This window comes from Oncorhynchus masou, chromosome 8 (assembly GCF_036934945.1).
Source record: "Oncorhynchus masou masou isolate Uvic2021 chromosome 8, UVic_Omas_1.1, whole genome shotgun sequence".
In the NCBI taxonomy this organism is placed as follows: Eukaryota; Metazoa; Chordata; class Actinopteri; order Salmoniformes; family Salmonidae; genus Oncorhynchus; species Oncorhynchus masou.
Genome location: NC_088219.1, coordinates 19,270,554 through 19,297,209, shown reverse-complemented (window position 1 = coordinate 19,297,209; position 26,656 = coordinate 19,270,554). Strand labels below are relative to the sequence as shown.

At 47.1% G+C, this 26,656-nt stretch overlaps 1 protein-coding gene across 4 annotated transcripts in view; it reads left to right on the top strand.

Moving 5' to 3' along the window:
• The window catches only part of gabra3 (gamma-aminobutyric acid type A receptor subunit alpha3), a 192,418-nt gene that overhangs the window by 79,647 nt on the left and 86,115 nt on the right, over positions 1-26,656 (top strand). For all 4 annotated transcript variants that reach the window (XM_064971858.1, XM_064971856.1, XM_064971857.1 and 1 more), the window contains exon 5: positions 6,548-6,768. In XM_064971858.1, coding sequence (XP_064827930.1) covers positions 6,548-6,768 — 221 coding nt within the window. The remainder of the gene's footprint in view (positions 1-6,547; positions 6,769-26,656) is intronic.

Sequence of the window (26,656 nt, the reverse complement as noted above, 5' to 3'; positions counted from 1 at the left end):
GTCAGAGGACAAACCATTCACAGAGACAAACTGATATCTTTCCGACAGATAAGATCTAAACCAGGCTAGAACCTGTCCGTGTAGACCAATTTGGGTTTCCAATCTCTCCAAAAGAATGTGGTGATTGATGGTATCAAAAGCAGCACTAAGGTCTAGGAGCATGAGGACAGATGCAGAGCCTCGGTCCGATGCCAATAAAATGTAATTTACCACCTTCACAAGTGCCGTCTCAGTGCTATGATGGGGTCTATAACCAGACTGAAGCATTTCATATACATTGTTTGCCTTCAGGAAGGCAGTGAGTTGCTGCGCAACAGCCTTTTCTAAAAAAAAATTGAGAGGAATGGAAGATTCGATATAGGCCGATAGTTTTTTATATTTTCTGGGTCAAGGTTTGGCTTGTTCAAGAGAGGCTTTATTACTGCCACTTTTAGTGAGTTTGGTACACATCCGGTGGATAGAGAGCCGTTTATTATGTCTCAGGCCTACTGACCCACCTTTGCTTACTCCCTGTCAGTCCACTAGCTGGTCTCAGGCCTGTCAAACAATTTAAAGGCAATGCTACCAAATACTAATTGACTGTATGTAATCTTCTGACCCACTGGGAATGTGATGAAAGAAATAAAATTATGAAAGAAATAAAATCTGAAATAAATCATTCTTTCTCTCTCTACTATTATTCTGACATTTCACATTCTTAAAATAAAGTGGTGATTCTAACTGACCTAAGACATGGAATTTTTACTTAAAACTTGTTAACGGTACAGGTTCCCCAGCGGGAACCACACCCCCCGCTCAACTCAAACGGTGGAGCATAGAATGCAAAAATATTCTTAGAAATATTTAACCTCCACACATTAACAAGTCCAATAGCTCAAATGAAAGATAAACACCTTGTTCAGCGTGTCAGATTTCTAAAATGTTTTACGGCGAAAACATAGCACATATTTATGTCAAACCACCACAAAGGCACCGACGATATACAGCCATTTTGTCGAACAAAAGATGCAATCACAAACGCAGGATTTAAAGAAAAATAATTCACTAACCTTTTGAAAATCTTCATCAGATGATAGTAATAGGACATGTTACACAGTACATTTATGTTTTTTTCAATAATATGCTATTTATATCCATAAATCTCCGTTTACATTGACGCCATGTTCAGAAAATGTTCAAAAATGTCCGGAGAAATTATAGATAGCTCTGCCAGATAACAGAAATACACATCATAAACTTTGATTAAATATACATGTTCTACATATAGTTAGAAAGATACACTGCTTCTTAATGTCACATTAGTGTCACATTTATTTTTAACGTTACAGAATTAGTTCACTATGCAATAATCTGAGACGGCGCTCAGACGTAAGCAATATTTCTCCGCTATGTTGGAGTCAACAGAAATACAAAATTACAACATAAATATTCCCTTACCTTTGATGGTCTTCGATCAGAATGTAGTGGAAGGAGTCATACTTTCCCAATACATCATTTTGTTTCAGTTTGTGTGTCCTTATAGTAGCATCTGCTACCACTTTCAGCTGAAATGTGCCCAAAATGACTTCTGGTCCAGAACAGTTGCGCATCAAAACTTCAAAATTACATATTATATGTCGACTAAACTGGTCAAACTAAGTGCAGAAACAAGCTTTAGGATGTTATAAACGTACAAAACAATTGGCAATTCAACCGGACAATTGTACTTCTTCTCAGGCAAGCTGGAACAGAGGAAGGTCTGTGTCCAATTCGTGCCCTAACGCACATGTATTTTCTCGCGACACCCACTCTTTTTCCTCCCAAAGGGTCAAAGTCTGCGGGATTTGCACAATTAAACACTCTACTGAATGAGGACATCTAGTGGAAGACATAGAAAGTGTTTCCAGATCCATAGCTGGTTGGGAAGGGTGGGGGCGATGACGTCAAAGTTGCCCCAACTTTCTGGATGCCAAAACTAGTTTGGGAGATTGCCTGCCCTGTGAGTTCTGCTATACTTACAGACATAATTCAATTGTTTAGCCTAGAGCGATTTTCTAGGTTAGCTACATCGCAGCCACTACCAGCTAGCCTACTCCAGCAGTACTGTATCATTTCAATCATTTTAGTCTATAAGATTCTTGCTACGTAAGCTTAACTTTCTGAACATTCGAGACGTGTAGTCCACTTGTCATTCCAATCTCCTTTGCATTAGCGTAGCCTCTTCTGTACCCTGTCAACTATGTGTCTATCTATCCCTGTTCTCTCCTCTCTGCACAGACCATACAAACGCTCCACACCGCGTGGCCGCGGCCACCCTAATCTGGTGGTCCCAGCGCGCACGACCCACGTGGAGTTCCTGGTCTCCGGTAGCCTCTGGAACTGCCGATCTGCGGCCAACACGGCAGAGTTCATCTCAGCCTATGCCTCCCTCCAGTCCCTCGACTTCCTGGCACTGACGGAAACATGGATCACCACAGATAACACTGCTACTCCTACTGCTCTCTCTTCGTCCGCCCACGTGTTCTCGCACACCCCGAGAGCTTCTGGTCAGCGGGGGTGGTGGCACCGGGATCCTCATCTCTCCCAAGTGGTCATTCTCTCTCTCTCCCCTTACCCATCTATCTATCGCCTCCTTTGAATTCCATGCTGTCACAGTTACCAGCCCTTTCAAGCTTAACATCCTTATCATTTATCGCCCTCCAGGTTCCCTCGGAGAGTTCATCAATGAGCTTGATGCCTTGATAAGCTCCTTTCCTGAGGACGGCTCACCTCTCACAGTCCTGGGCGACTTTAACCTCCCCACGTCTACCTTTGACTCATTCCTCTCTGCCTCCTTCTTTCCACTCCTCTCCTCTTTTGACCTCACCCTCTCACCTTCCCCCCTACTCACAAGGCAGGCAATACGCCGACCTCATCTTTACTAGATGCTGTTCTTCCACTAACCTCACTGCAACTCCCCTCCAAGTCTCCGACCACTACCTTGTATCCTTTTCCCTCTCGCTCTCATCCAACACTTCCCACACTGCCCCTACTCGGATGGTATCGCGCCGTCCCAACCTTCGCTCTCTCTCCCCCGCTACTCTCTCCTCTTCCATCCTATCATCTCTTCCCTCTGCTCATACCTTCTCCAACCTTTCTCCTGAGTCTGCCTCCTCAACCCTCCTCTCTTCCCTTTCTGCATCCTTTGACTCTCTATGTCCCCTATCCTCCAGGCCGGCTCGGTCCTCCCCTCCCGCTCCGTGGCTCGATGACTCATTGCGAGCTCTCAGAACAGAGCTCCGGGCAGCCGAGCGGAAATGGAGGAAAACTCGCCTCCCTGCGGACCTGGCATCCTTTCACTCCCTCCTCTCTACATTTTCCTCCTCTGTCTCTGCTGCTAAAGCCACTTTCTACCACTCTAAATTCCAAGCATCTGCCTCTAACCCTAGGAAGCTCTTTGCCACCTTCTCCTCCCTCCTGAATCCTCCTCCCCCTCCCCCCCTCCTCCCTCTCTGCAGATGACTTTGTCAACCATTTTGAAAAGAAGGTCGACGACATCCGATCCTCGTTTGCTAAGTCAAACGACACCGCTGGTTCTGCTCACACTGCCCTACCCTGTGCTCTGACCTCTTTCTCCCCTCTCTCTCCAGATGAAATCTCGCTTCTTGTGACGGCCGGCCGCCCAACAACCTGCCCGCTTGACCCTATCCCCTCCTCTCTTCTCCAGACCATTTCCGGGGACCTTCTCCCTTACCTCACCTCGCTCATCAACTCATCCCTGACCGCTGGCTACGTCCCTTCCGTCTTCAAGAGAGCGAGAGTTGCACCCCTTCTGAAAAAACCTACACTCGATCCCTCCGATGTCAACAACTACAGACCAGTATCCCTTCTTTCTTTTCTCTCCAAAACTCTTGAACGTGCCGTCCTTGGCCAGCTCTCCCACTATCTCTCTCAGAATGACCTTCTTGATCCAAATCAGTCAGGTTTCAAGACTAGTCATTCAACTGAGACTGCTCTTCTCTGTATCACGGAGGCGCTCCGCACTGCTAAAGCTAACTCTCTCTCCTCTGCTCTCATCCTTCTAGACCTATCGGCTGCCTTCGATACTGTGAACCATCAGATCCTCCTCTCCACCCTCTCCGAGTTGGGCATCTCCGGCGCGGCCCACGCTTGGATCGCGTCCTACCTGACAGGTCGCTCCTACCAGGTGGCGTGGCGAGAATCTGTCTCCTCGCCACGCGCTCTCACCACTGGTGTCCCCCAGGGCTCTGTTCTAGGCCCTCTCCTATTCTCGCTATACACCAAGTCACTTGGCTCTGTCATAACCTCACATGGTCTCTCCTATCATTGCTATGCAGACGACACACAATTAATCTTCTCTTTTCCCCCTTCTGATGACCAGGTGGCGAATCGCATCTCTGCATGTCTGGCAGACATATCAGTGTGGATGACGGATCACCACCTCAAGCTGAACCTCGGCAAGACGGAGCTGCTCTTCCTCCCGGGGAAGGACTGCCCGTTCCATGATCTCGCCATCACGGTTGACAACTCCATTGTGTCCTCCTCCCAGAGCGCTAAGAACCTTGGCGTGATCCTGGACAACACCCTGTCGTTCTCAACCAACATCATGGCGGTGGCCCGTTCCTGTAGGTTCATGCTCTACAACATCCGCAGAGTACGACCCTGCCTCACACAGGAAGCGGCGCAGGTCCTAATCCAGGCACTTGTCATCTCCCGTCTGGATTACTGCAACTCGCTGTTGGCTGGGCTCCCTGCCTGTGCCATTAAACCCCTACAACTCATCCAGAACGCCGCAGCCCGTCTGGTGTTCAACCTCCCCAAGTTCTCTCACGTCACCCCGCTCCTCCGCTCTCTCCACTGGCTTCCAGTTGAAGCTCGCATCCGCTACAAGACCATGGTGCTTGCCTACGGAGCTGTGAGGGAACGGCACCGCAGTACCTCCAGGCTCTGATCAGGCCCTACACCCAAGCAAGGGCACTGCGTTCATCCACCTCTGGCCTGCTCGCCTCCCTACCATTGAGGAAGTACAGTTCCCGCTCAGCCCAGTCAAAACTGTTCGCTGCTCTGGCCCCCAATGGTGGAACAAACTCCCTCACGACGCCAGGACAGCGGAGTCAATCACCACCTTCCGGAGACACCTGAAACCCCACCTCTTCAAGGAATACCTAGGATAAGATAAGTAATCCTTCTCACCCCCCCCCTTAATGATTTTGATGCACTATTGTAAAGTGGCTGTTCCACTGGATGTCAGAAGGTGAATTCACCAATTTGTAAGTCGCTCTGGATAAGAGCGTCTGCTAAATGACTTAAATGTAAATGTAAATGTAATAATTCAAACGGTTATAGAAGCTTTAGAGTGTTTTCTATCCAATAATTATTATTATATGCATATGTTAGCAATTTTGGACAGATTTTTTTTCAGTTTACTATGGGCATGCAATTCATCCAAAGGGGGCAGTATTATGCCTAGCCTTAACAGGTTTTAATTAAATGTCAGGAATTGTGAAAACTGAGTTTAAATGTATTTGGCTAAGGTGTATGTAAACTTCCGACTTCAACTGTATGTATTTAGTTATGCAATGGCTATTACCTGAATCTGTGCATTTAATGCATTTATTTTGTGACATTAATTGTTGATTTGTGCATAATGTTTTTTTCCAAGGTGAGGCCTTGATATTAATGTACAATATAAAACGCCTGCCATTCCTGTAGTGACTAGACACAGGACAGGTTGCTACATTGTTGCTAACAGGCATTATTGAGGCCTGGATGTACGTGTTGGTGTGGACATTATTACTGTTATTTGATATCTGTCCATTTGATGTTTCTGTTTGTTCATCCTCCTGTTCATTATGACATTATTTAACAATATTAATGACACACAGAATCATGACACCATTCATTCTAAAAAATACTGGTGACCATTTTTTAAACAGCCACAAAAAAAATCTAACTGAATTTATAGCTGATTAGTGTATTTGAACGTTTTAATACCTTTGGAAAATCCTGTCAGAATGGAAGAAGTGTCTGAGAAAAATAAGTGTGAGGCCACTCCCCCACTTCAGCAGCAGCGAATAACGGCTGGCGATTTCTCTCTGAACTTAGAGAGGTTTATCAGGGACACTGTTCCTTGTTACGTGTTTGGCAATATGGTCAGAGAGATAACTCTTGGAAAAGGCATGTTTTATCCCGCCGGCGACAGCTGTGAAAACGCAATCATTGGTGTATGAACTCTGAAGGATGCCTTGAGGATCCCACATTGACAAGGCTGTTTTCCCCTTCAAATAAAATGCATGATGCATTATTGACGTGTGTGTGTGTGTGTGTGTGTGTGTGTGTGTGTGTGTGTGTGTGTGTGTGTGTGTGTGTGTGTGTGTGTGTGTGTGTGAGGCTGTGAACAAAACTCAACTCTCTGCTAGTCAAGGCCACAACTGACAATATACTGTACCAGGACAGATATCTGTCTTTCAGAGTTTGCAGCTCTTACGAGAGATGGTAAATATTAGATGATAATGTAATTGTGAAGTGATACCTTAGAAAGTTACTTATTCTCTCCGTCTTTTCCCAGGAGTACACCATCGATGTGTTCTTCCGTCAGAGCTGGAGGGATGAGAGGCTGAAGTTTGACGGGCCTATGCAGGTCCTGCCTCTTAACAACCTCCTGGCCAGTAAGATCTGGACTCCAGACACCTTTTTCCACAACGGGAAGAAATCTGTGGCCCACAACATGACCACGCCCAACAAACTGCTACGACTGGTGGACAACGGTACCCTGCTTTACACTATGAGGTGAGCCACCTGACATTTCTCAAATAACATAGAACATTACCCTTTATTCACCTATAGCACCAATATTGAATACTTTCAAAGTGATGTTGATCCATTGTATACTCCACTGCCACCTGTCACTACTGCCTCCCCAAACACCACCACCACCACCAAAATCATCTCATTACTCAGTTGCATATTACTTCTAGCCCAAAAGTGGGTTAGCAGAGTCTGAGGTGGACGAGTAGGCCTGAGGCCAGCTAGTGGACTGACAGGGGGTTAGCAAAGGTAGGTCAGTAGGCCTGAGGCCAGCTAGTGGACTGACAGGGGGTTAGCAAAGGTAGGTCAGTAGGCCTGAGACCAGCTAGTGGACTGACAGGGAGTTAGCAAAGGTGGGTCAGTAGGCCTGAGACCAGCTAGTGGACTGACAGGGAGTTAGCAAAGGTGGGTCAGTAGACCTGAGACCAGCTAGTGGACTGACAGGGAGTTAGCAAAGGTGAGTCAGTAGGCATGAGGCCAGCTAGTGGACTGACAGGGAGTTAGCAAAGGTGGGTCAGTAGACCTGAGACCAGCTATTGGGCTGACAGGGAGTTAGCAAAGGTGGGTCAGTAGACCTGAGACCAGCTAGTGGACTGAAAGGGAGTTAGCAAATGTGGGTCAGTAGACCTGAGACCAGCTAGTGGACTGACAGGGGGTTAGCAAAGGTGGGTCAGTAGACCTGAGACCAGCTAGTGGACTGACAGGGGGTTAGCAAAGGTGGGTCAGTAGGCCTGAGACCAGCTAGTGGACTGACAGGGGGTTAGCAAAGGTGGGTCAGTAGGCCTGAGACCAGCTAGTGGACTGACAGGGGTTAGCAAAGGTGGGTCAGTAGGCCTGAGACCAACTAGTGGACTGACAGGGGGTTAGCAAAGGTGGGTCAGTAGGCCTGAGACCAGCTAGTGGACTGACAGGGGGTTAGCAAAGGTGGGTCAGTAGGCCTGAGGCCAGCTAGTGGCCTGACCTGCACTCAGAGGTACTTTGATGAATGATGGTGGTAATTGACTAGTGGATGTCTGGGCCCAGAGCTATCCAAAGCAATGTGTCTGACTACCAGGGGACTGAGCGGTCTTTCTCTGCAACCAGTCTGGCACAGCACATGCTTCATGGGGGAAGATATAGTGTAACTATGCTCCTCTATCCACCCTCTCTTGTTCAGAGGATGATAACCATGATGTACCTAAAGGACTGTATGTCCTGAGAAGAAAATGCCACTGCGAGGAGAAACCACTCAGCCATTGTACACTCATAGAAAAAAAGGTTCCACAAGGGCTCTTCGGATGTCCCCGTAGGATAAAACATTTTGGTTCCAGGAAGCCACTGTAGAAATAGTTCTACATGGAACTCGAAAGGGTTCTACCTGCAACCAAAAAGGGCTCTTCAAATGGTTCTCCTATGGGGCCAGCCAAATAACCCTTTAAGGTTCTAGATAGCACCTTTTTTGTAAGAGTGTACTGTGTAGCTGCTTAGACATCCTCAGCAAGCTTGAGTAAAATTGTATTGCTTCTTTAACAAACCTGTAGCAGCAAGAACTATTTAATCACTTAGCTACAGCGAGAACCTGTCCGCCACTCTCAATCTCCCGATCAAGAATTGCTTTTGAATTGCTTGACATATAACCCTTAACCAAAATCTGAATCTAAGTAGGGCTCTTCATTTGATAATGGTTTGTCCACAGGGACTGATAATTACAGTTGCTCTGGGTAGAGTTAATTTGCCTGTGAATTTCATGCTGCAGTTTTCACATAGAAAGAGGAAGGAACTCCATTCTTTTCCAGGCTGGGTTTCTTATGAGTTCATTTGATGTGGCTCTGATTCTCCTGAGGCTAAGAATAACATTTGAATTTGGATAGATTATTAAAAGGCCTGTCACTTTTTCATTTGCGAGCAAAGATAGTGTGTTGCAAGGCGAGTTGCTATCAAAGGCTTTTTGATTATTCTAGACACTGCATTAAGGCAAACAAGATACAAAAATAGTCAAACTAGTTTATAAATAGTTTTTAAATAGTATAAATAGTAACTTTGGACATTAGTATACTGTATTAATTATATTTGATTATTCATTCCATTATTAGTATTAATTTAATTAATTTCCAATATTCTAGGAAATGCCAAGAGCAGGCAATTTCGGAATGGTTACATGTTCTGGCCTAGTTCACCTCAATGAAATTGATGATTATGATTGCATTTCTTTTTGCCAGTTTCAGTTTCCATCCTGCATTCTTGCTAAGTATATTATTACAGCATTCAAGCACGATTTTCCCTGAAATTGTTCAATGTGTCATCATCCTCATCACCTTCAACATCCGTGTTGGCGACACTTACATGAATGCACACTATCTCACCACACGCTGTCATGTGATCTGGGGCCACAACCAAACCGGAACCTTTACGCTTTACAACATAATAAAACACTTAGGTTGCGTAATATGTTTACTTAATGGGCGACACATGAGATCTTTCAGAAAGCCTGCTAAAGTGTGTTACAGATGTCGGATCTTAATTTGAACCCTTTTGCCGCAGGAGGAAAGTAATCCTACAGCAGGAGGATTTGAATACCTGAAGAAATATTTAGGGGGCAGCTGGAAGCTGTGTATACAACGCACGCTGCACTTACATTTGACCTCATGTAGGCTGCTTGCAGCCTAAAGCGCGTCTCATGTTAATTCTTATGTGGATTATAATAAATTGACATATTTGTAGGGGAAGATGTATTTTTTGTTAGGGAAAATATATATTTTTAGATCAATTGTTTAATATGTTGAAGGCAAGCAGACAAAATGATTGGTTTCCTCAGTGCCTGTGTGGTCCAGCGGTTACAGATGCTACATGAGTTGTCATGGGTTCGATTCCAGCTCACTGCTCATGGATGAGTGTCTATTTTTGCCGCATTAATTCTGCATGGTTACAAGGTTAATTCTGCGTGGTTACAAGGTTAATTCTGCATGGTTACAAGGTTAATTCTGCATGGTTACAAGGTTAATTCTGCGTGGTTACAAGGTTAATTCTGCGTGTTTACAAGGTTAATTCTGCATGGTTACAAGGTTAATTTTGCGTGTTTACAATGTTATGAACTTGAGTGAAGACCCAAACGCGGTTTTAACAGAAAACAGAGTTCTTTAATAAAAAACAGGAATGGCATAAATCCTCTTCCAACGTAGTCAATGGAACAAAAGAACGTAGTATAATGCAGGTTGCACCTGCCATGCAGACTCCGACAGGACAGGACAAGGTGGAAGCAAACGAGACGACAGCTTGCTTCTGGCATCAAAAAACACAAACAAGAATCAGACACTGAAAGTAGCAGGAACAGAGAAAGAAATAGAGACCTAATCAGAGGGGAAGAGAGAACAGGTGGGGAAAGAGAGAATGAGCTAGTTAGGGGAAATGAAGAACAGCTGAGGGATGAGAGACAGAGAAGGTAACCTAAAAAGACCAGCAGAGAGAGAGAATGAAGAGAAAGGACAGGAACAGACATAACAAGACATGACAGTACCCCCCACTCACCGAGCGCCTCCTGGCGCACTCGAGAGGAAACCTGGCGGCAACGGAGGAAATCATCGATCAGCGAACGGTCCAGCACGTCCCGAGAGGGAACCCAACTCCTCTCCTCAGGACCGTACCCCTCCCAATCCACTAGGTACTGATGACCACGGCCCCGAGGGCGCATGTCCAAAATCTTACGAACCCTGTAGATGGGTGCGCCCTCGACAAGGATGGGGGGAGGGACGAGCGGGGGCGCGAAGGACGGGCTTAACACAGGAGACATGGAAGACCGGGTGAACGCGACGAAGATAGCGCGGGAGAAGAAGTCGCACTGCGACAGGATTAATGACCTGGGAAATACGGAACGGACCAATGAACCGCGGGGCCAACTTGCGAGAAGCTGTCTTAAGGGGAAGGTTCTGAGTGGAGAGCCATACTCTCTGACCGCAACAATATCTAGGACTCTTGGTCCTACGCTTATTAGCGGCCCTCACAGTCTGCGCCCTATTACGGCAAAGTGCCGACCTGACCCCCTTCCAGGTGCGCTCGCAACGCTGGACAAAAGCCTGAGCGGAGGGGACGCAGGACTCGGCGAGCTGAGATGAGAACAGCGGAGGCTGGTACCCGAGGCTACACTGAAAAGGGGATAGACCGGTAGCAGACGAGGGAAGCGAGTTGTGGGCGTACTCTGCCCAGGGGAGCTGTTCTGACCAAGACGCAGGGTTACGAAAGAAAGACTGCGTAAAATGCGACCAACAGTCTGATTGGCCCGTTCGGCTTGACCGTTAGACTGGGGATGAAAGCCGGACGAGAGACTGACGGAAGCCCCAATCAAACGGCAAAACTCCCTCCAAAATTGAGACGTGAACTGCGGGCCTCTGTCGGAAACGACGTCAGACGGAAGGCCATGAATTCGGAAAACATTCTCGATAATGATCTGAGCCGTCTCCTTAGCAGAAGGGAGCTTATCGAGAGGAATGAAATGAGCCGCCTTAGAGAATCTATCGACAACCGTAAGAATAACTGTCTTCCCCGCTGATGAAGGCAGTCCGGTGATAAAATCTAAAGCGATGTGAGACCACGGTCGAGAGGGAATGGGAAGCGGTCTGAGACGGCCGGCAGGAGGAGAGTTCCCAGATTTAGTCTGCGCGCAGACCGAACAAGCGGCGACAAATCGACGCGCGTCACGTTCCCGAGTGGGCCACCAGAAACGCTGGCGAATGGAAGCGAGCGTACCCCGAAGGCCGGGGTGGCCGGCTAACTTGGCAGAGTGGGCCCACTGAAGAACGGCCGGACGAGTAGGAACGGGGAACGAACAGAAGGTTCCTAGGGCAAGCTCGCGGCGACGGAGTGTGGCGAGTGCTTGCTTTACCTGCCTCTCAATTCCCCAGACAGTCAACCCGACAACACGCCCCTCAGGGAGAATCCCATCGGGGTCGGTGGAGACCTCAGAAGAACTGAAGAGACGAGATAAAGCATCAGGTTTGGTGTTTTTGAGCCCGGACGATAAGAAATAACAAACTCGAAACAGCGAAAAACAGAGCCCAACGAGCCTGACGCGCATTAAGTCGTTTGGCTGAACGGATGTACTCAAGGTTCCTATGGTCAGTCCAAACGACAAAAGGAACGGTCGCCCCCTCCAACCACTGTCGCCATTCGCCTAGGGCTAAGCGGATGGCGAGCAGTTCGCGATTACCAACATCATAGTTACGTTCTGACGGCGATAAGCGATGAGAGAAAAACGCGCAAGGATGGACCTTGCCGTCAGAGAGAGCGCTGAGAAAGAATGGCTCCCACGCCCACCTCTGACGCGTCAACCTCAACAACAAACTGTCTAGAGATGTCAGGTGTAACAAGAATAGGTGCGGATGTAAAACGATTCTTAAGAAGATCAAAAGCTCCCTGGGCGGAAACGGACCACTTAAAGCACGTCTTAACAGAAGTAAGGGCTGTGAGAGGAGCTGCCACCTGACCGAAATTACGGATGAAACGACGGTAGAAATTAGCGAAGCCCAGAAAGCGCTGCAGCTCGACGCGTGACTTAGGAACGGGCCAATCAATGACAGCCTGGACCTTAGCGGGATCCATCTTAATGCCCTCAGCGGAAATAACGGAACCGAGAAAAGGGACAGAGGCGGCATGAAAAGTGCACTTCTCAGCCTTCACATAAAGACAGTTCTCCAAAAGGCGCTGGAGGACGCGTCGCACGTGCTGAACATGAATCGAGAGAGACGGTGAAAAAATCAGGATATCATCCATGTAAACGAAAACAAAAATGTTCAGCATGTCTCTCAGGACGTCGTTAACTAGTGCCTGAAAGACAGCTGGAGCGTTAACGAGGCCGAAAGGAAGAACCCGGTATTCAAAGTGCCCTAACGGAGTGTTAAGCGCCGTCTTCCACTCGTCCCCCTCCCTGATGCGCACGAGATGGTAGGCGTTACGAAGGTCCAATTTGGTGAAAAACCTGGCTCCCTGCAGGATCTCGAAGGCTGAAGACATAAGAGGAAGCGGATAACGATTCTTAACTGTTATGTCATTCAGCCCTCGATAATCCACGCATGGGCGCAGGGACCCGTCCTTCTTCTGAACAAAAAAAGAACCCCGCGCCGGCGGGGAGGAGGAGGAGACTATGGTACCGGCGTCGAGCGAAACCGACAAATAATCCTCGAGAGCCTTACGTTCGGGAGCCGACAGAGAGTATAATCTACCCCGGGGGGGAGTAGTTCCCGGAAGGAGATCAATACTACAGTCATACGACCGGTGTGGAGGGAGAGAAGTGGCCTTGGAACGACTGAACACCGTGCGCAGATCGTGATACTCCTCCGGCACCCCTGTCAAATCGCCAGGCTCCTCCTGTGAAGAAGAGACAGAGGAAACAGGAGGGATAGCAGACATTAAACAGGTTACATGACAAGAAACATTCCAGGATAGGATAGTATTACTAGACCAATTAATAGAAGGGTTATGGCGCACTAGCCAGGGATGACCCAAAACAACAGGTGTAAAAGGTGAACGAAAAATTAAAAAAGAAATGGTTTCGCTATGATTACCAGAGACAGTGAGGGTTAAAGGCAGCGTCTCACGCTGAATCTTGGGGAGAACTACCATCTAAAGCGAACAAGGCCCTGGGCTCCCCTAACTGTCTGAGAGGAATGTCATGTTCCCGAGCCCAGGTCTCGTCCATAAAACAGCCCTCCGCCCCAGAGTCTATCAAGGCACTGCAGGAAGCAGATGAACCGGGCCAGCGGAGATGGACCGGAAAGAGTAGTGCGTGATCCAGAAGGAGAGGCCTGAGTAGTTGCGCTCACCAGTAGCCCTCCTCTTACTGATGAGCTCTGGCCCTTTACTGGACATGAGGTGACAAAATGACCAGCGGAGCCGCAGTAGAGACAGAGGCGATTGGTGATTCTCCGTTCCCTCTCCTTGGCCGAGATGCGAATACCCCCAGCTGCATAGGCTCAGCATCCGAGCCGGCGGGGAGGGTGGCAGTGATGCGGCAGGTGGCAGTGATGTGGAGAGGGGAGCAACGGAGAACGTGAGCTCCTTTCCACGAGCTCGGCGACGAAGATCAAACCGTCGCTCTATGCGAATAGCGAGAGCTATTAAGGAGTCCAGACTGGAAGGAACCTCCCGGGAGAGGATCTCATCCTTAACCTCGACGTGGAGACCCTCCAGAAAACGAGCGAGCAAAGCCGGCTCGTTCCAGTCACTAGAGGCAGCGAGAGTGCGAAACTCAATAGAATAATCCGTTATGGATCTATTCCCCTGACATAGGGAAGACAGGGCCCTGGAAGCCTCCTCGCCAAAAACAGAACGGTCAAAAACCCGTATCATCTCCTCCTTAAAGTCCTGATACTGGTTAATACACTCAGCCCTCGCCTCCCAGACTGCCGTGCCCACTCACGCGCCCGTCCGGTAAGGAGAGAAATGACGTGGCGATGCGGGCTGCGCTCCTGGAGTAAGTGTTGGGCTGGAGAGAGAACACCACATCACACTGAGTGAGGAATGAGCGGCACTCAGTGGGCTCCCCAGAGTAACACGGCGGGTTGTTGATCCTGGGCTCCGGAGACTCGGAAACCCTGGAAGTGGGCGGTGGATCGAGGTGGAGTTGGTGAACCCGTCTTGTGAGGTCGGAGACTTGGACGGCCAGGGTCTCAACGGCATGTTGAGCAGCAGACAATTCCTCCTCGTGTCTGCCTAGCATCGCTCCCTGGATCTCGACGGCGGAGTGAAAAGGGTCCGGAGCCGCTGGGTCCATTCTCGGTCTGATTCTTCTGTTATGAACTTGAGTGAAGACCCAAACGCGGTTTTAACAGAAAACAGAGTTCTTTAATAAAAAACAGGAATGGCATAAATCCTCTTCCAACGTAGTCAATGGAACAAAGAACGTAGTATAATGCAGGTTGCACCTGCCATGCAGACTCCGACAGGACAGGACAAGGTGGAAGCAAACGAGACGACAGCTTGCTTCTGGCATCAAAAAACACAAACAAGAATCAGACACTGAAAGTAGCAGGAACAGAGAAAGAAATAGAGACCTAATCAGAGGGGGAAGAGAGAACAGGTGGGGAAAGAGAGAATGAGCTAGTTAGGGGAAATGAAGAACAGCTGAGGGATGAGAGACAGAGAAGGTAACCTAAAAAGACCAGCAGAGAGAGAGAATGAAGAGAAAGGACAGGAACAGACATAACAAGACATGACATACAAGGTTAATTCTGCACGGTTACAAGGTTAATTCTGCACGGTTACAAGGTTAATTCTGCGTGGTTACAAGGTTAATTCTGTGTGGTTACAGGGTTAAAACAGAAACAACTCAAGGGTTAATGCCTCGATCACACCGACAGCATCATTGCATTTTGGTGCACCAGAAGTACATACATTTTCAATAGAACGCTGCGTTTGCCTCGCAGCACTGCATTGCAGAGGCAGTTGCAGTGCTTTCTGTGTTGTGCACACGTTGGATTTATTGAAAGTATGCATGAACTTGTATGCATAGATGGCTTGACAGAAATGGTAGTGGAAGGTGAATGTTGAACTTTTGTTGCACACATATCCAAATGATGCTGCAAACCATTTTGCGCAATGACTCTGTCGGGGTGTAACAGTTTAGGCATTCAATCCCGAGCGGTTTAAGGTTAGGGCTATGGTTTGGCATTGTGATCTGCCTGAGCGAAGTGGCGTATCCAACTCCACGAAGGGGATAAAGGGGGTTTAGCCCCCTCAGTTCAAACTAGTGCCCCTCAGTTTTAGTTTTATGTCCCTATATAAAAATAGCTAAAATGTTCAAATGATTGAGTCTCAGATTGGCACAAAAACAATCTGTATCTTTGCTACACTGTGTCAGCACAATGGACAGAGCATGCCATGGTGTGTGTAGTGGGGCTATGGTAAGCCACTTGGGCGGTTAGGTATGACTCTTTAGGGGCTTCCATAAAAAGCAGGGAAAAAACACTTCTCATCTCTGTAGTAGACTTAGTGAATAACCTGGTACACTTCCACCTGTAATATTTGATTTTAAAATAATAAGAGCAGGGTCAGGTTTACCAGTCTCACCATGATGAGGACATTGTGTCTTTTACACACAAATAATAATCATCTTCAAGACCATCACGTCACTTCCTGTTGAACTCGCATCACGGAACCTGGGAGAGCTCGGTTTGTTGTTTTGGAAAGTTTGTTGTTTTGGAAAGTTTTGAAAATCTATTGAAAATAATTGATTACTAACTAGCAACCTTTTGAGTTCGGATCCCATGATTGGCATCAGTTGCTATCTGTCCAGTGATCCTGCCGACCAAGGCCGGGTCTGAGGAGCTGCTCAGCTTGATGAGTTTAAACAGGAGAACGGCAAGGTGACAGCAATCTGTAAGTCATTGAGAGAGGACGTCCATTCTGTATGTAAATCCATGATAACAATGACAGAGAAATCAGACTCGACGGACAATTAAGGCGGAACAACATGGTTGTGGACGGAATTGCAGAATCTCCACATGAGACCTGGACGGAGTCTGGGGACAAAGTGAGGGAAATTATCTCGGAGAAACTGAAGATGGACCACAGGTAGATTTAGGTGGACTGGAAAACCCACCACTGGCCCAGGTGACAGGCCTAGGTGACAGGCCCAGGCGACAGGCCCAGGTGACAGGCCCAGGCGACAGGCCCAGGCGAATAGTGGTCAAGTTGCTGAGGTTCAAGGACAAGGTAGCTGTTCTGGAAAGAGCCAAGAACTTTAGAGGAACGTGCATCATCCTCAATGAGGACCATCCTGAAGCTGTGTGCCAGAAGAGGAAAGAACTGATCCCAGCCATGAAAGCTGCCAGAGCCATGGGGACATTGCTTACATCCTCTATGACAGGCTCATTGTCCACCCTCCCTCCCAAAAGCCTTGAAGGGATAAGAGAGCCACGCCTATGGGTTTGTAGCTTCTACCCCACAGCACACGCACACACTTGCACACACCAAATGATTAATGGACTGCTGGATGTATATTTTTTTCTCTTGCTTTTTTCTATTGCTCTTTTATATATTATGTCTATCTAATAAGCTACCCAGGAAAGTGCAAAAAAATAGCCCATATTAATATACACTACATGAACAAAAGTATATGGACACCTGCATTTCGAACATCTCATTCCAAAATCATGGGCATTAATATCGAGTTGGTCCACCTTTGCTGCTATAACGGCCTCCACTTTTCTGGCAAGGCTTTCCACTAGATGTTGGAACATTGCTGTGGACTTGCTTCCATTCAGCCACAAGAGCATTAGTGAGGTCAGGCACTGATGTTGTGCGATTAGGTCTGGCTCGCAGTCGGTGTTCCAATTCATCCCAAAGGTGTTCAATGGTCAGGTCTCTGTGCAGGCCAGTCAAGTTCTTCCACACCAATCTTGACAAATCATTTCTGTATGGACCTCGCTTTGTGTACGGGAGCATTGCCATGCTGAAACAGGAAAGGGCCTTCCACAAGCTGTTGCCACAAAGTTGGAAGCAGAGAATTGTCTAGAATGTCATTGTATGCTGTAGAGTTAAGATTTCCCTTGACTGTAAGTAAAGGGACTAGCCTGAACCGTGAAAAACAGCCCCAGACCATTATTCCTCCTCCACCAAACTTGACAGGGCTATGCATTCGAGCAGGTAGAGTTCTCCTGGCATCTGCCAAACCCAGATTCGTCCGTCGAACTGCCAGATGGTGAAGCGTGATTCATCACCCCAGAGAACGAGTTTCTACTGCTCCCGAGTCCAATGGCAGCAAGCTTTACATCACTCCAGCCGACGCTTGGCATTGCGCATGGTGATCTTAAGCTTGTGTGTGGCTTGTGTGTGGCAATGGAAACCCACTTCATAAAGCTCCCGACGAACAGTTCTTGTGCTGAAGTTGCTTCCAGAGGCAGTTTGGAACTTGCAACCAAGGACAGACTATTTTTACGTGCTGCGCGCTTCAGCACTCGGCGGTCCCGTTCTGTGAGCTTGTGTGGCCTACCACTTTGTGGCTGAGCAGTTGTTGCTCCTAGACGTTTCCACTTCACAATGATAGCACTTACAGTTGACCAGAGCAGCTCTAGCAGGGCAGAAATTTCACGAACTGACTTGTTGGTAATGTGGTATCCAATGACGGTGCCATGTTGAAAGTCACTGAGCTCTTTAGTAAGGCCATTCTACTGCCAATGTTTGTCTATGTCAGCAACAGGTGTGACTGAAATAGCTGAATCCACTAATTTGAAATGGTGCTCACATACTTTTGTATATATAGTGTATGTAGTCTTAGAAATAAGATTAATGAAATCAACAACTTGCTAACATCAGATAACATTCATATGTTAGCCATTTCTGAGACTCACTTAAATAATTACTTTGATGATACAGCAGTAGCAATGCAAGGATATAAAATCCATAGAAGAGACAGGAATGCTTATCGGGGTGGTGTTATTCAGAGCCATATCCCTGTAATGCTTAGAGAAGATCTTATGTCAAGTCTTATTGAAGTGTTATGGTTACAGGTTCACCTGGCATATCTAAAACATGTTATTTTGGGGTGTTGCTAACGGCAAACCAAGTGCTAACAGTCCGTATCTAAATCATATGTGTGAAATGCTTGATAGTATACTGTGTTTGTCTTTGGCTATGCCAGATTAAGTGATATGACATGCTATTCTATGAAATAATTTATCCGTAATTAATATTACCTGATTGAGCTAATCATGTAAATGTAATTAACTAGAGAGTTTGGCACCACAAAGTAATATTTATAGAGCTGTTATCTTCCAAATAAACTCTTAAAGACCTAGTAATAGTTTACATCAATAGCAGTCAATATTAATCGTCATCTTAATTCAATCTCATCTGAATGTTGAAAATTCTTGATTATCTGCACGAACCCTGGCAAATAGGTTGAATCAGCAATACAAAATTGGGTTTAATGATTTATTTACTAAATACCTAACTGATCACACAGAATTACACATACCCATAATTAATGATAACTTGATTACAAATTACGTCATAACGGAAAACATCCCTAGTGGGCAGAACAGATATGACAGCTTGTTACACAAAAGAAAAGGGGCTGGGTTTGAGTGAAAGAGCGGGAAGACTGAGGAACAAAGAGAAGAAGCTGCGCTATCATAAATACAGTATCTTATGCATTCTAAATTACCGCCCATTTGGAAAAGGAAAATGCAATAAAGATTTACTCTGAGCTGCGCTTCAGTAGGTTGGTGGTAGATGGAAGGCCGTGTTGCCCAACTAAGTCCTTTGAAAAATGTCTTGGTTGTCAATTGGATATGTTGTAGTAACGTTGTTGTCTGATAGACGGGATACTCTGTCTGTTCCTTCCTCACCCTCGTTTGCAGCGGATGATGCTAACTCAACGGCTAGGAGGTATCACTTCTGTAGTGAATAAGAATTCAAAGTTCATACCATTCGCAACCAAAGCTCACGCTGATGTTGGCTTCGTTCTGTAGTTATTATCTGAACCATTCTGACATCGGACCGTCGTCCTCACGTCCTTGGAACAGGAGGTTATATTGTCGTCAAGGGCTTATATAGGAAGGGAGAGGAGGGCGTGTTTGAAAAGTTTTATAGCCCATGTCCTATCTTATGAAAACCCAAATCTCACATTTATGGAGCTAAAATCACACTTCATCCTATCACGAATAATTTCATATTCAAACATTTAAATTGAACAACAATTCCATGTGAATCCGATAACTCTTATGTGTAGACTTTCCACTGTAGTGTTTATGTCATCTTATCATTGATGAGAATGCCTCAGATGACAACCGAACTGACATATGTTCCATTGGTCGGATTACCAGAATATACTTCATGCAAATGTAACATCAGTAGGGTAGAGAGAGGAAAAAGAGGGGAAGAGGTAGGCCAACTTCATGAGAGTCCCCCCATGTTGGGTTCAATCTTGCGATTAACCTGCATGTTGCATACCAACATAAAAATGACCGTGGGTTGTCCTGGTTGTGGACCATCGTTGTGGTGCCCATCTGGTGGTCGACCCGGAAAGGGATTCTGCGCATGAAGTCCGCTCCATGGCTGGACAGCAGATGTCCAGTTGGTGGTCGCTGTTGCAGTCCCCCCTCTGGTGGTCGACCCGGGTAGGGTGTCTGCAAATGAAGAAGTCTGCTCCATGGCTGGGCAGCGGATGTCCGGATTGGGATCGCCGTTCCGGACCCGTCGTCTGGTCGTCCAGACTGGAAGATCTGGGCAGTAACTTAGGCGGATGTTAACAACGCACACACACTCATGAAATATATCATTACATTTCCTCCCAAATAAGCAGCGTTGTGTCACTAACTGATGGTTGTATGGGGAAGTTATGGCTCTATAACTTTCTATGTCCCGAAGAAAATGAAACAAAATGAATGAAAGCATAAACAAAACTAAATATAGTTATGTCACCTTAATCATCTAATTGGACTGTATTCTATCTATGTCCATGGTCTTGGCAAAATGACCCTATCATGGCATTGCCTAATGTCATATCTAGGGCTTTCCTAATTTGCGGGGTGTTGCTTTGGGTACTATCCTACGTTGATAACTATATGATAAATCTACAGCTGTAAGACACTAGTTTTGGGCAGTCTACAGGGATGATGTATGTACTTTTGGGGAGAAAACTGGTGAGTGCTGTAGCTGTAGAGTTAAAGGCCTCAAAATAAATGTTCAACTTTACTAAGGCTGGTATTTTGCTCGCACCCTTTTAAGTGATCCTAGCATAAATCCTAATTGGATGTTCCGTTGTGCATGTGCGTTTATGCTGACGCAAGCGCACATGTCAAGGAAAGGAAACCAAGTATCCTGGCAGATTACAACTTGTTCGGAATGAGTCTGACGTAGTCAGGTAATTTTCAGGTCAATGCCTGGAGGTCTGTCAGAATTGGTGTCAAGGGAGTCTGTAGTGGTTTTACTACCAGTCACTGTCTTCCACTATTGTAGTGGCGGTAGGTATGAAGAAGTATACTGTACTTCATAGCTATGTTATCCACGGAGGAGCTAACCTCATGACGGAAGTACTCTAAATATTAGACCAGTCGTACGTGGTGTGATCGTGGTTCATGACTTCTAATAACTTTTCCCCTGAATGGAGGATTCTATTTATTAGTGACATGTGTGTTAACCATTGGAAAAGTGCGATGGAGATTCCCCTTCCCAGTGTTGCACTCTGAGTGACTCCTATGTTGCCGTTCTGCTCCTCACTATTCTCAAAGGGGAGTTTACAACTAGATTTGATTTATGCTCTGGTGGTCTCGTACGGTGTTGTCCGTAGTCTCGATAAGGCTCATCATGGGTCTGGGCTACTATTCCCCCCCTTTGTGTTTCGGGACCCCCCTGTCAGGGCAGCAATCCAGCGCGTCCTCTATGTCAGCTAGGAACGTCTCAGTATCGTTTGGCTGACATGGAACGGGATCAAAGGTGGGGAAATTCTTGACGAGTTTGTCAAGGTATTCCGCGTCAAGCGGGCGGAGAGGGTTGGCTTCATCCTGTGGGGAAAGTGGGGCCGAAAGACCAAGAGGTGAAGCCAAGCTTTGGCTTTGTTGGCCAAGAGGTGCCGTATTACTCAGTGCCGAATGGCCAAAACGAGAATACTGAGGAACACTTAATGGAGGCAATGTCTGAAACCTATCGTCTTCACTCCTTTGAGTGCAGGGCTCCGGTTGCTTGGATGGATAGCCACGCTATAGAGCGTGACAATTCTGGACTTCCTCCAGATGGTACCTAAGGGTGGTATTCTGCTGCATTGCAGAGTCCGCTTAAGCGCTTAGAGTACTGATTTTGGACACGTGAGTGTCGCACTTGCTCCTTTAGGTCTCAAACGTATCTGTCATGGTTTGCAGATAGAGTTCCTGAGTACGGAGCGAGAGATTCAGTGATGAGATTTCTTCCGCTTGCTTAGAAATCAAGATTTCCATCTTCATCACCTGAGTTCTCTCATCATTAATTTGGTCAGCGACTTCAGTTCAACTTAGTCATTGTGTTCATTAATTGATTGTCTTTGGTCTGCAGAATTCTGAGTAGAACCGTGTTACTCTGAGTAACGTTCAACAAAACTGCCTGCATGTTATCAAATTGCGCGCTCCTGTTTGTAGATAACTCAACAGATTTATATGTTAAGATCCACAGCATTTATTCCACAGGACTAAACTAGGTCCAGAGTATGGCTGTAGCAGTGAGAAAGGTCCGGAAATATGTTGGACGAAACCTACTGAGTCGATGATGGCTCCAAAAGCCTTTTGGAGTGGGTCGGTGGACTTTACCATGTGAATATTAGTCACCAAAAATTACAATATTATTTTCCATGACTACAAGATCCGATAATAATTCAGGGAACTCAGTGAGGAACTGTAACGGCGTTCTTCGTTTGTCCTCACCCAGAACCCCACTGAACTGAGGAGCAGCTCGTGACTGAGGGGCAGCTCGGGACTGAGGGGAAGCTCGGGACTGAGGGGCAGCTCGGGACTGAGGGGCAGCCCAGCACTGAGAGGAAGCCCAGCCAGGCAGTTGAATCCGGCAGATCCTGGCTGGCTGGCAGTTCTGGCAGATCCTGGCTGACTGGCGGATCTGGAAGAGTCTGGTTGACTAGCAGATCTGGAAGAGTCTGGTTGACTAGCAGATCTGGAAGAGTCTGGTTGACTAGCAGATCTGGAAGAGTCTGGCTGACTAGCAGATCTGGAAGAGTCTGGCTGACTAGCAGATCTGGAAGCGTCTGGCTGACTGGCAGATCTGGAAGAGTCTGGCTGACTGGCAGATCTGGAAGAGTCTGGTTGACTGGCAGATCTGGAAGAGTTTGGGTGACTGGCAGATCTGGAAGAATCTGGTTGACTAGCGGATCTGGAAGAGTCTGGTTGACTAGCGAATCTGGAAGAGTCTGGTTGACTAGCAGATCTGGAAGAGTCTGGCTGACTGGCGGATCCTGGCAGACTGACGGCTCTGGCTGCTTCATGCTGACTGACGACTCTGGCTGCTCCATGCTGACTGGCGGCTCTGGCTGCTCCATGCAGATTGACAGCTCTGGCGGCTTCTTGCAGACTGACAGCTCTGACTGTTCCATGCAGACTAACAGCTTTGACAGCTCCTTGCCGACTGGCAGCTCCTTGCAGACTGGCAGCTCCTTGCAGACTGGCAGCTCCATGCAGACTGGCAGCTCCTTGCAGACTGGCAGCTCCTTGCAGACTGGAAGCTCCTTGCAGACTGGCAGCTCCTTGCAGACTGGCAGCACTGGCTGCTTCATGCAGACTGGCAGCTCAGGCTGCTCCGAACAGGCAGGAGGCTCCGGCAGCGCTGTAGAGGAGGAAGGCTCTAGAAGCGCTGAACAGGCGGGAGACTCCGGTAGCGCAGGAGAGGAGAAAGGCTCTGATAGCGCTGAACAGACAGGAGACTCCAGCAGCGCTGTAGAGGAGGAATGCTCTAGAAGCGCTGAACAGACAGGAGACTCCAGCAGCGCTGTAGAGGAGGAAGGCTCTAGAAGCGCTGAACAGGCGGGGCGCACTGAAGGCCTGGTGCGTGGTACTGGAACTGGTGGTACTGGATCGAGGACACGCACAGGAAGCCTGGTGCGGGGAGCTGCCACCGGAGGACTGGTGTGTGAAGGTGGCACAGGATGGACTGGACCGTGAAGGTGTACTGGAGAGCCTGAGAGCAGGACTGGCACAGGACGTGCAAGGCTAGGTAGGTACACAGGAGGCCTAGTGCATGAGGCTGGCACATTTTTCACCAGCCGACTAACACGCACCTCAGTACTAGTATGGAGCGCTGACCCAGGTGCCATTAAATCCCCGACACGCTCCGTCGGACGAATCTTGTACCTAAAGCACCAAGCTAGCAACTCTCTCATTACTCTCTCCTCCAATTTCCCCATTAACTCCTTCACAGTCTCTGCTTCGCTCACCTCCAACACCGGTTCTGGTCTCCTCCTTGGCTCCTCACGATAAACAGGGAGTGTTGGCTCAGGTCTGTCTCCTGACTCAGCCACTCTCACTCTGAGTCCCCCCCAATACATTTTTGGGGCTGACTCACGGGCTTTCCTCTGCGCCGTCGTGATTGCCTCTCCAACTCCATTCTCCTATAGCCCTCTTCGCACTGCTCCAGCGAATCCCAGGCGGGCTCCGGCACTCTCTCTGGGTCGACCGCCCATCTGTCTATTTCCTCCCACGTCGTATACTCCATGCTTCTGCTGTCCATAACGACCTCCCTTCGCTGCTCCTGCTGTCGCTGCCTGTTAACACGCTGCTCGGTCCGTGTGTGGTGGGTGATTCTGTAACGGCGTTTCTTCGTTTGTCGAAAGAGAGTCGGACCAAAATGCAGCGTGGTGGTTACTCATGTCTTTAATGAAATGAATCGCGGAACATGAAATAACTGATACAAATACGAAAACAACAAAACGGAACGTGAAACCTAATTACAGCCTATCTGGTGAAACTACACAGAGACAGGAACAATCACCCACGAAATACACAGTGAAACTCAGGCAGTGAAACAAGAATCACCTGACTCTGATTGAGAACCGCCTCAGGCAGCCAAACCTAAACTAAACACACCCCTAATCAACCACAATCCCAATGCCTACAACAAAAAAACAATACGACAGCACAATAACATAAACCCATGTCACACCCTGGCCTGACCAACTAATTAACTAAAACACAAAATACTAAGACCAAGGCGTGACAGGAACGCTGTATACGGCCCAGGAGGCCTGTAAACAGTACCTATAAAAAGTGATTGAGTAAGCTGCATAGATTTCATGACTTGAAGCTGAAAAGATGAAAACGTCACTTTTTTTGAAATTTAAGTTTGCTATCATAAATGTTAGCAACACCTCTGCCTTTGTGGGATGTGCTGGGATATGGTTACTAGTGTAACCAGGAGTAGAGGCCTCATTTAACACAGTAAATTCATCAGGCTTAAGCCATGTTTCAGTCAGGCCAATCACATCAAGATTATGATCAGTGATTAGTTCATTGACTATAACTGCCTTGGAAGTGAGGGATCTAACATTACGTAGCCCGATTTTGAGATGTGAGATATCACAATCTCTTTCAATAATGACAGGAATGGAGGTCTTTATTCCAGTGAGATTGCTAAGGCGAATACCGCCATGTTTAGTTTTGCCCAACCGAGATCGAGCACATTCTCAATAGGGATCGCTGAGCTGACTACACTGACTGTGCTAGTGGCAGACTCCACTAAGCTGGCAGGCTGGCTAAAAGCCTGCTGCCTGGCCTGCACCCTATCTCATTGTGGAGCTAAGGGAGTTAGAGCCCTGTCTATGTTCGTAGATAAGATGAGAGCACCCCTCCACCTCTCTTGGTCATGTTTGTGGGTGAATCCTAGACAGAGGGCCAGTTATCTCCAAATTCTATCTTTTGGGAAGGACAGAAAGCAGTTTTCAACCAGTGATTGAGTTCTGAGACTTTGCTGTAGAGCTCATCACTCCCCCTAACTGCGAGGGGGCCAGAGACAATTACTCGATGCCGACACATCTTTCTAGCTGATTTACATGCTGAAGCTATGTTGCGCTTGGTGACCTCTGACTGTTTCATCTAACATCGTTGCTGCCGTGGATAACATTATCCCTATACTCTCTACAATCGCCAGTTTTAGCCTTAGCCAGCACCATCTTCAGATTAGCCTTAACGTCGGTAGCCCTGCCCCCTGGTAAACAGTGTATGATCGCTGGATGATTCGTTTTAAGTCTAATATTATGGGTAATGGAGTCGCCAATGAATAGGGTTTTCAATTTGTCAGAGCTAATGGTCGGAGGCTTTGGCGTCTCAGACACCGTAACGGGAGAAGGAGAGACCAGAGAAGTCTCGGCCTCTGACTCTGACCCGTTGCTTAATGGGGAGAACCGGTTGAAAGTTTGTCGCGTGAATGTGCGACACCGGTTGAGAATTCCTACAGCATTCCCTTCCAAAAGCCATGAGAATATTGTCCAGCTGCCGGGACTGTGCGAGGGGATTTATACTACTATCTGTACTTATTGGTGGCACAGACGCTATTTCATCCTTTCCTACACTTAAATTACCCTTGCCTAACGATTGCGTCTGAATTGCTATCCTGGTCATAAGGCGATCGTTCTCCTGTATATTATGAGTACAGCGACTGCAATTAGAAGGCATAATGTTACTACTTAGCTTCGGCTGGTGGAGGTCCTGACAAACCACATCCAGATAAAGCGTCCGGGGTGAAAAAGTTGAATGAAAAAAGTTGAGCGAGGGAAAAGAATGTATATATAAATAGGTAATTAAAAAGTAAAAACTGTAAAGTTGGCAGATAGCAGAGGTTAGCAACAAACCACACAGCATCATGTAAACAAGTCTTTCAGCATGCTTATAGAGAGGGGCACTCAACATGTGACAGACACATTTGACGGAGGATTGGTTGAAAGAAATTGATAAGAAGATTGTGGGAACTGTACTGTTAGATTTCATAGCAGCCTTTGATATTGGCCATAACCTGTTATGAGAAAAAGTATGTGTTATGGCTTTTCAACCTCAGCCATATCGTAGATTCAGAGCTGTCTATCTAATAGATCTCAGAGAGGGTTTTCTTTTAAAGGAAGCTTCTCAAATGTCAAACATGTAAAGTGTGGTGTACCGCATGGCAGCTCTCAATGCCCTCTACTCTTTTTATTTGTCACGGTCGTCCTCCTCTTCATCTGAAGAGGAGAGGCGAGAAGGATCGGAGGACCAAAATGCGGCGTGATATGTGTTCATGTTGAATGTTTTAATTAAAGAAAGAACTGAACACAGAAACACTATACAAAAACCAGTAAACAAAATAACAACCGTGAAGCTAATGCGAGCTGCGCTGAAACAAGCCATCAACATAGACAATCACCCACAAACAAACAGTGCAACCCAGGCTACCTAAGTAT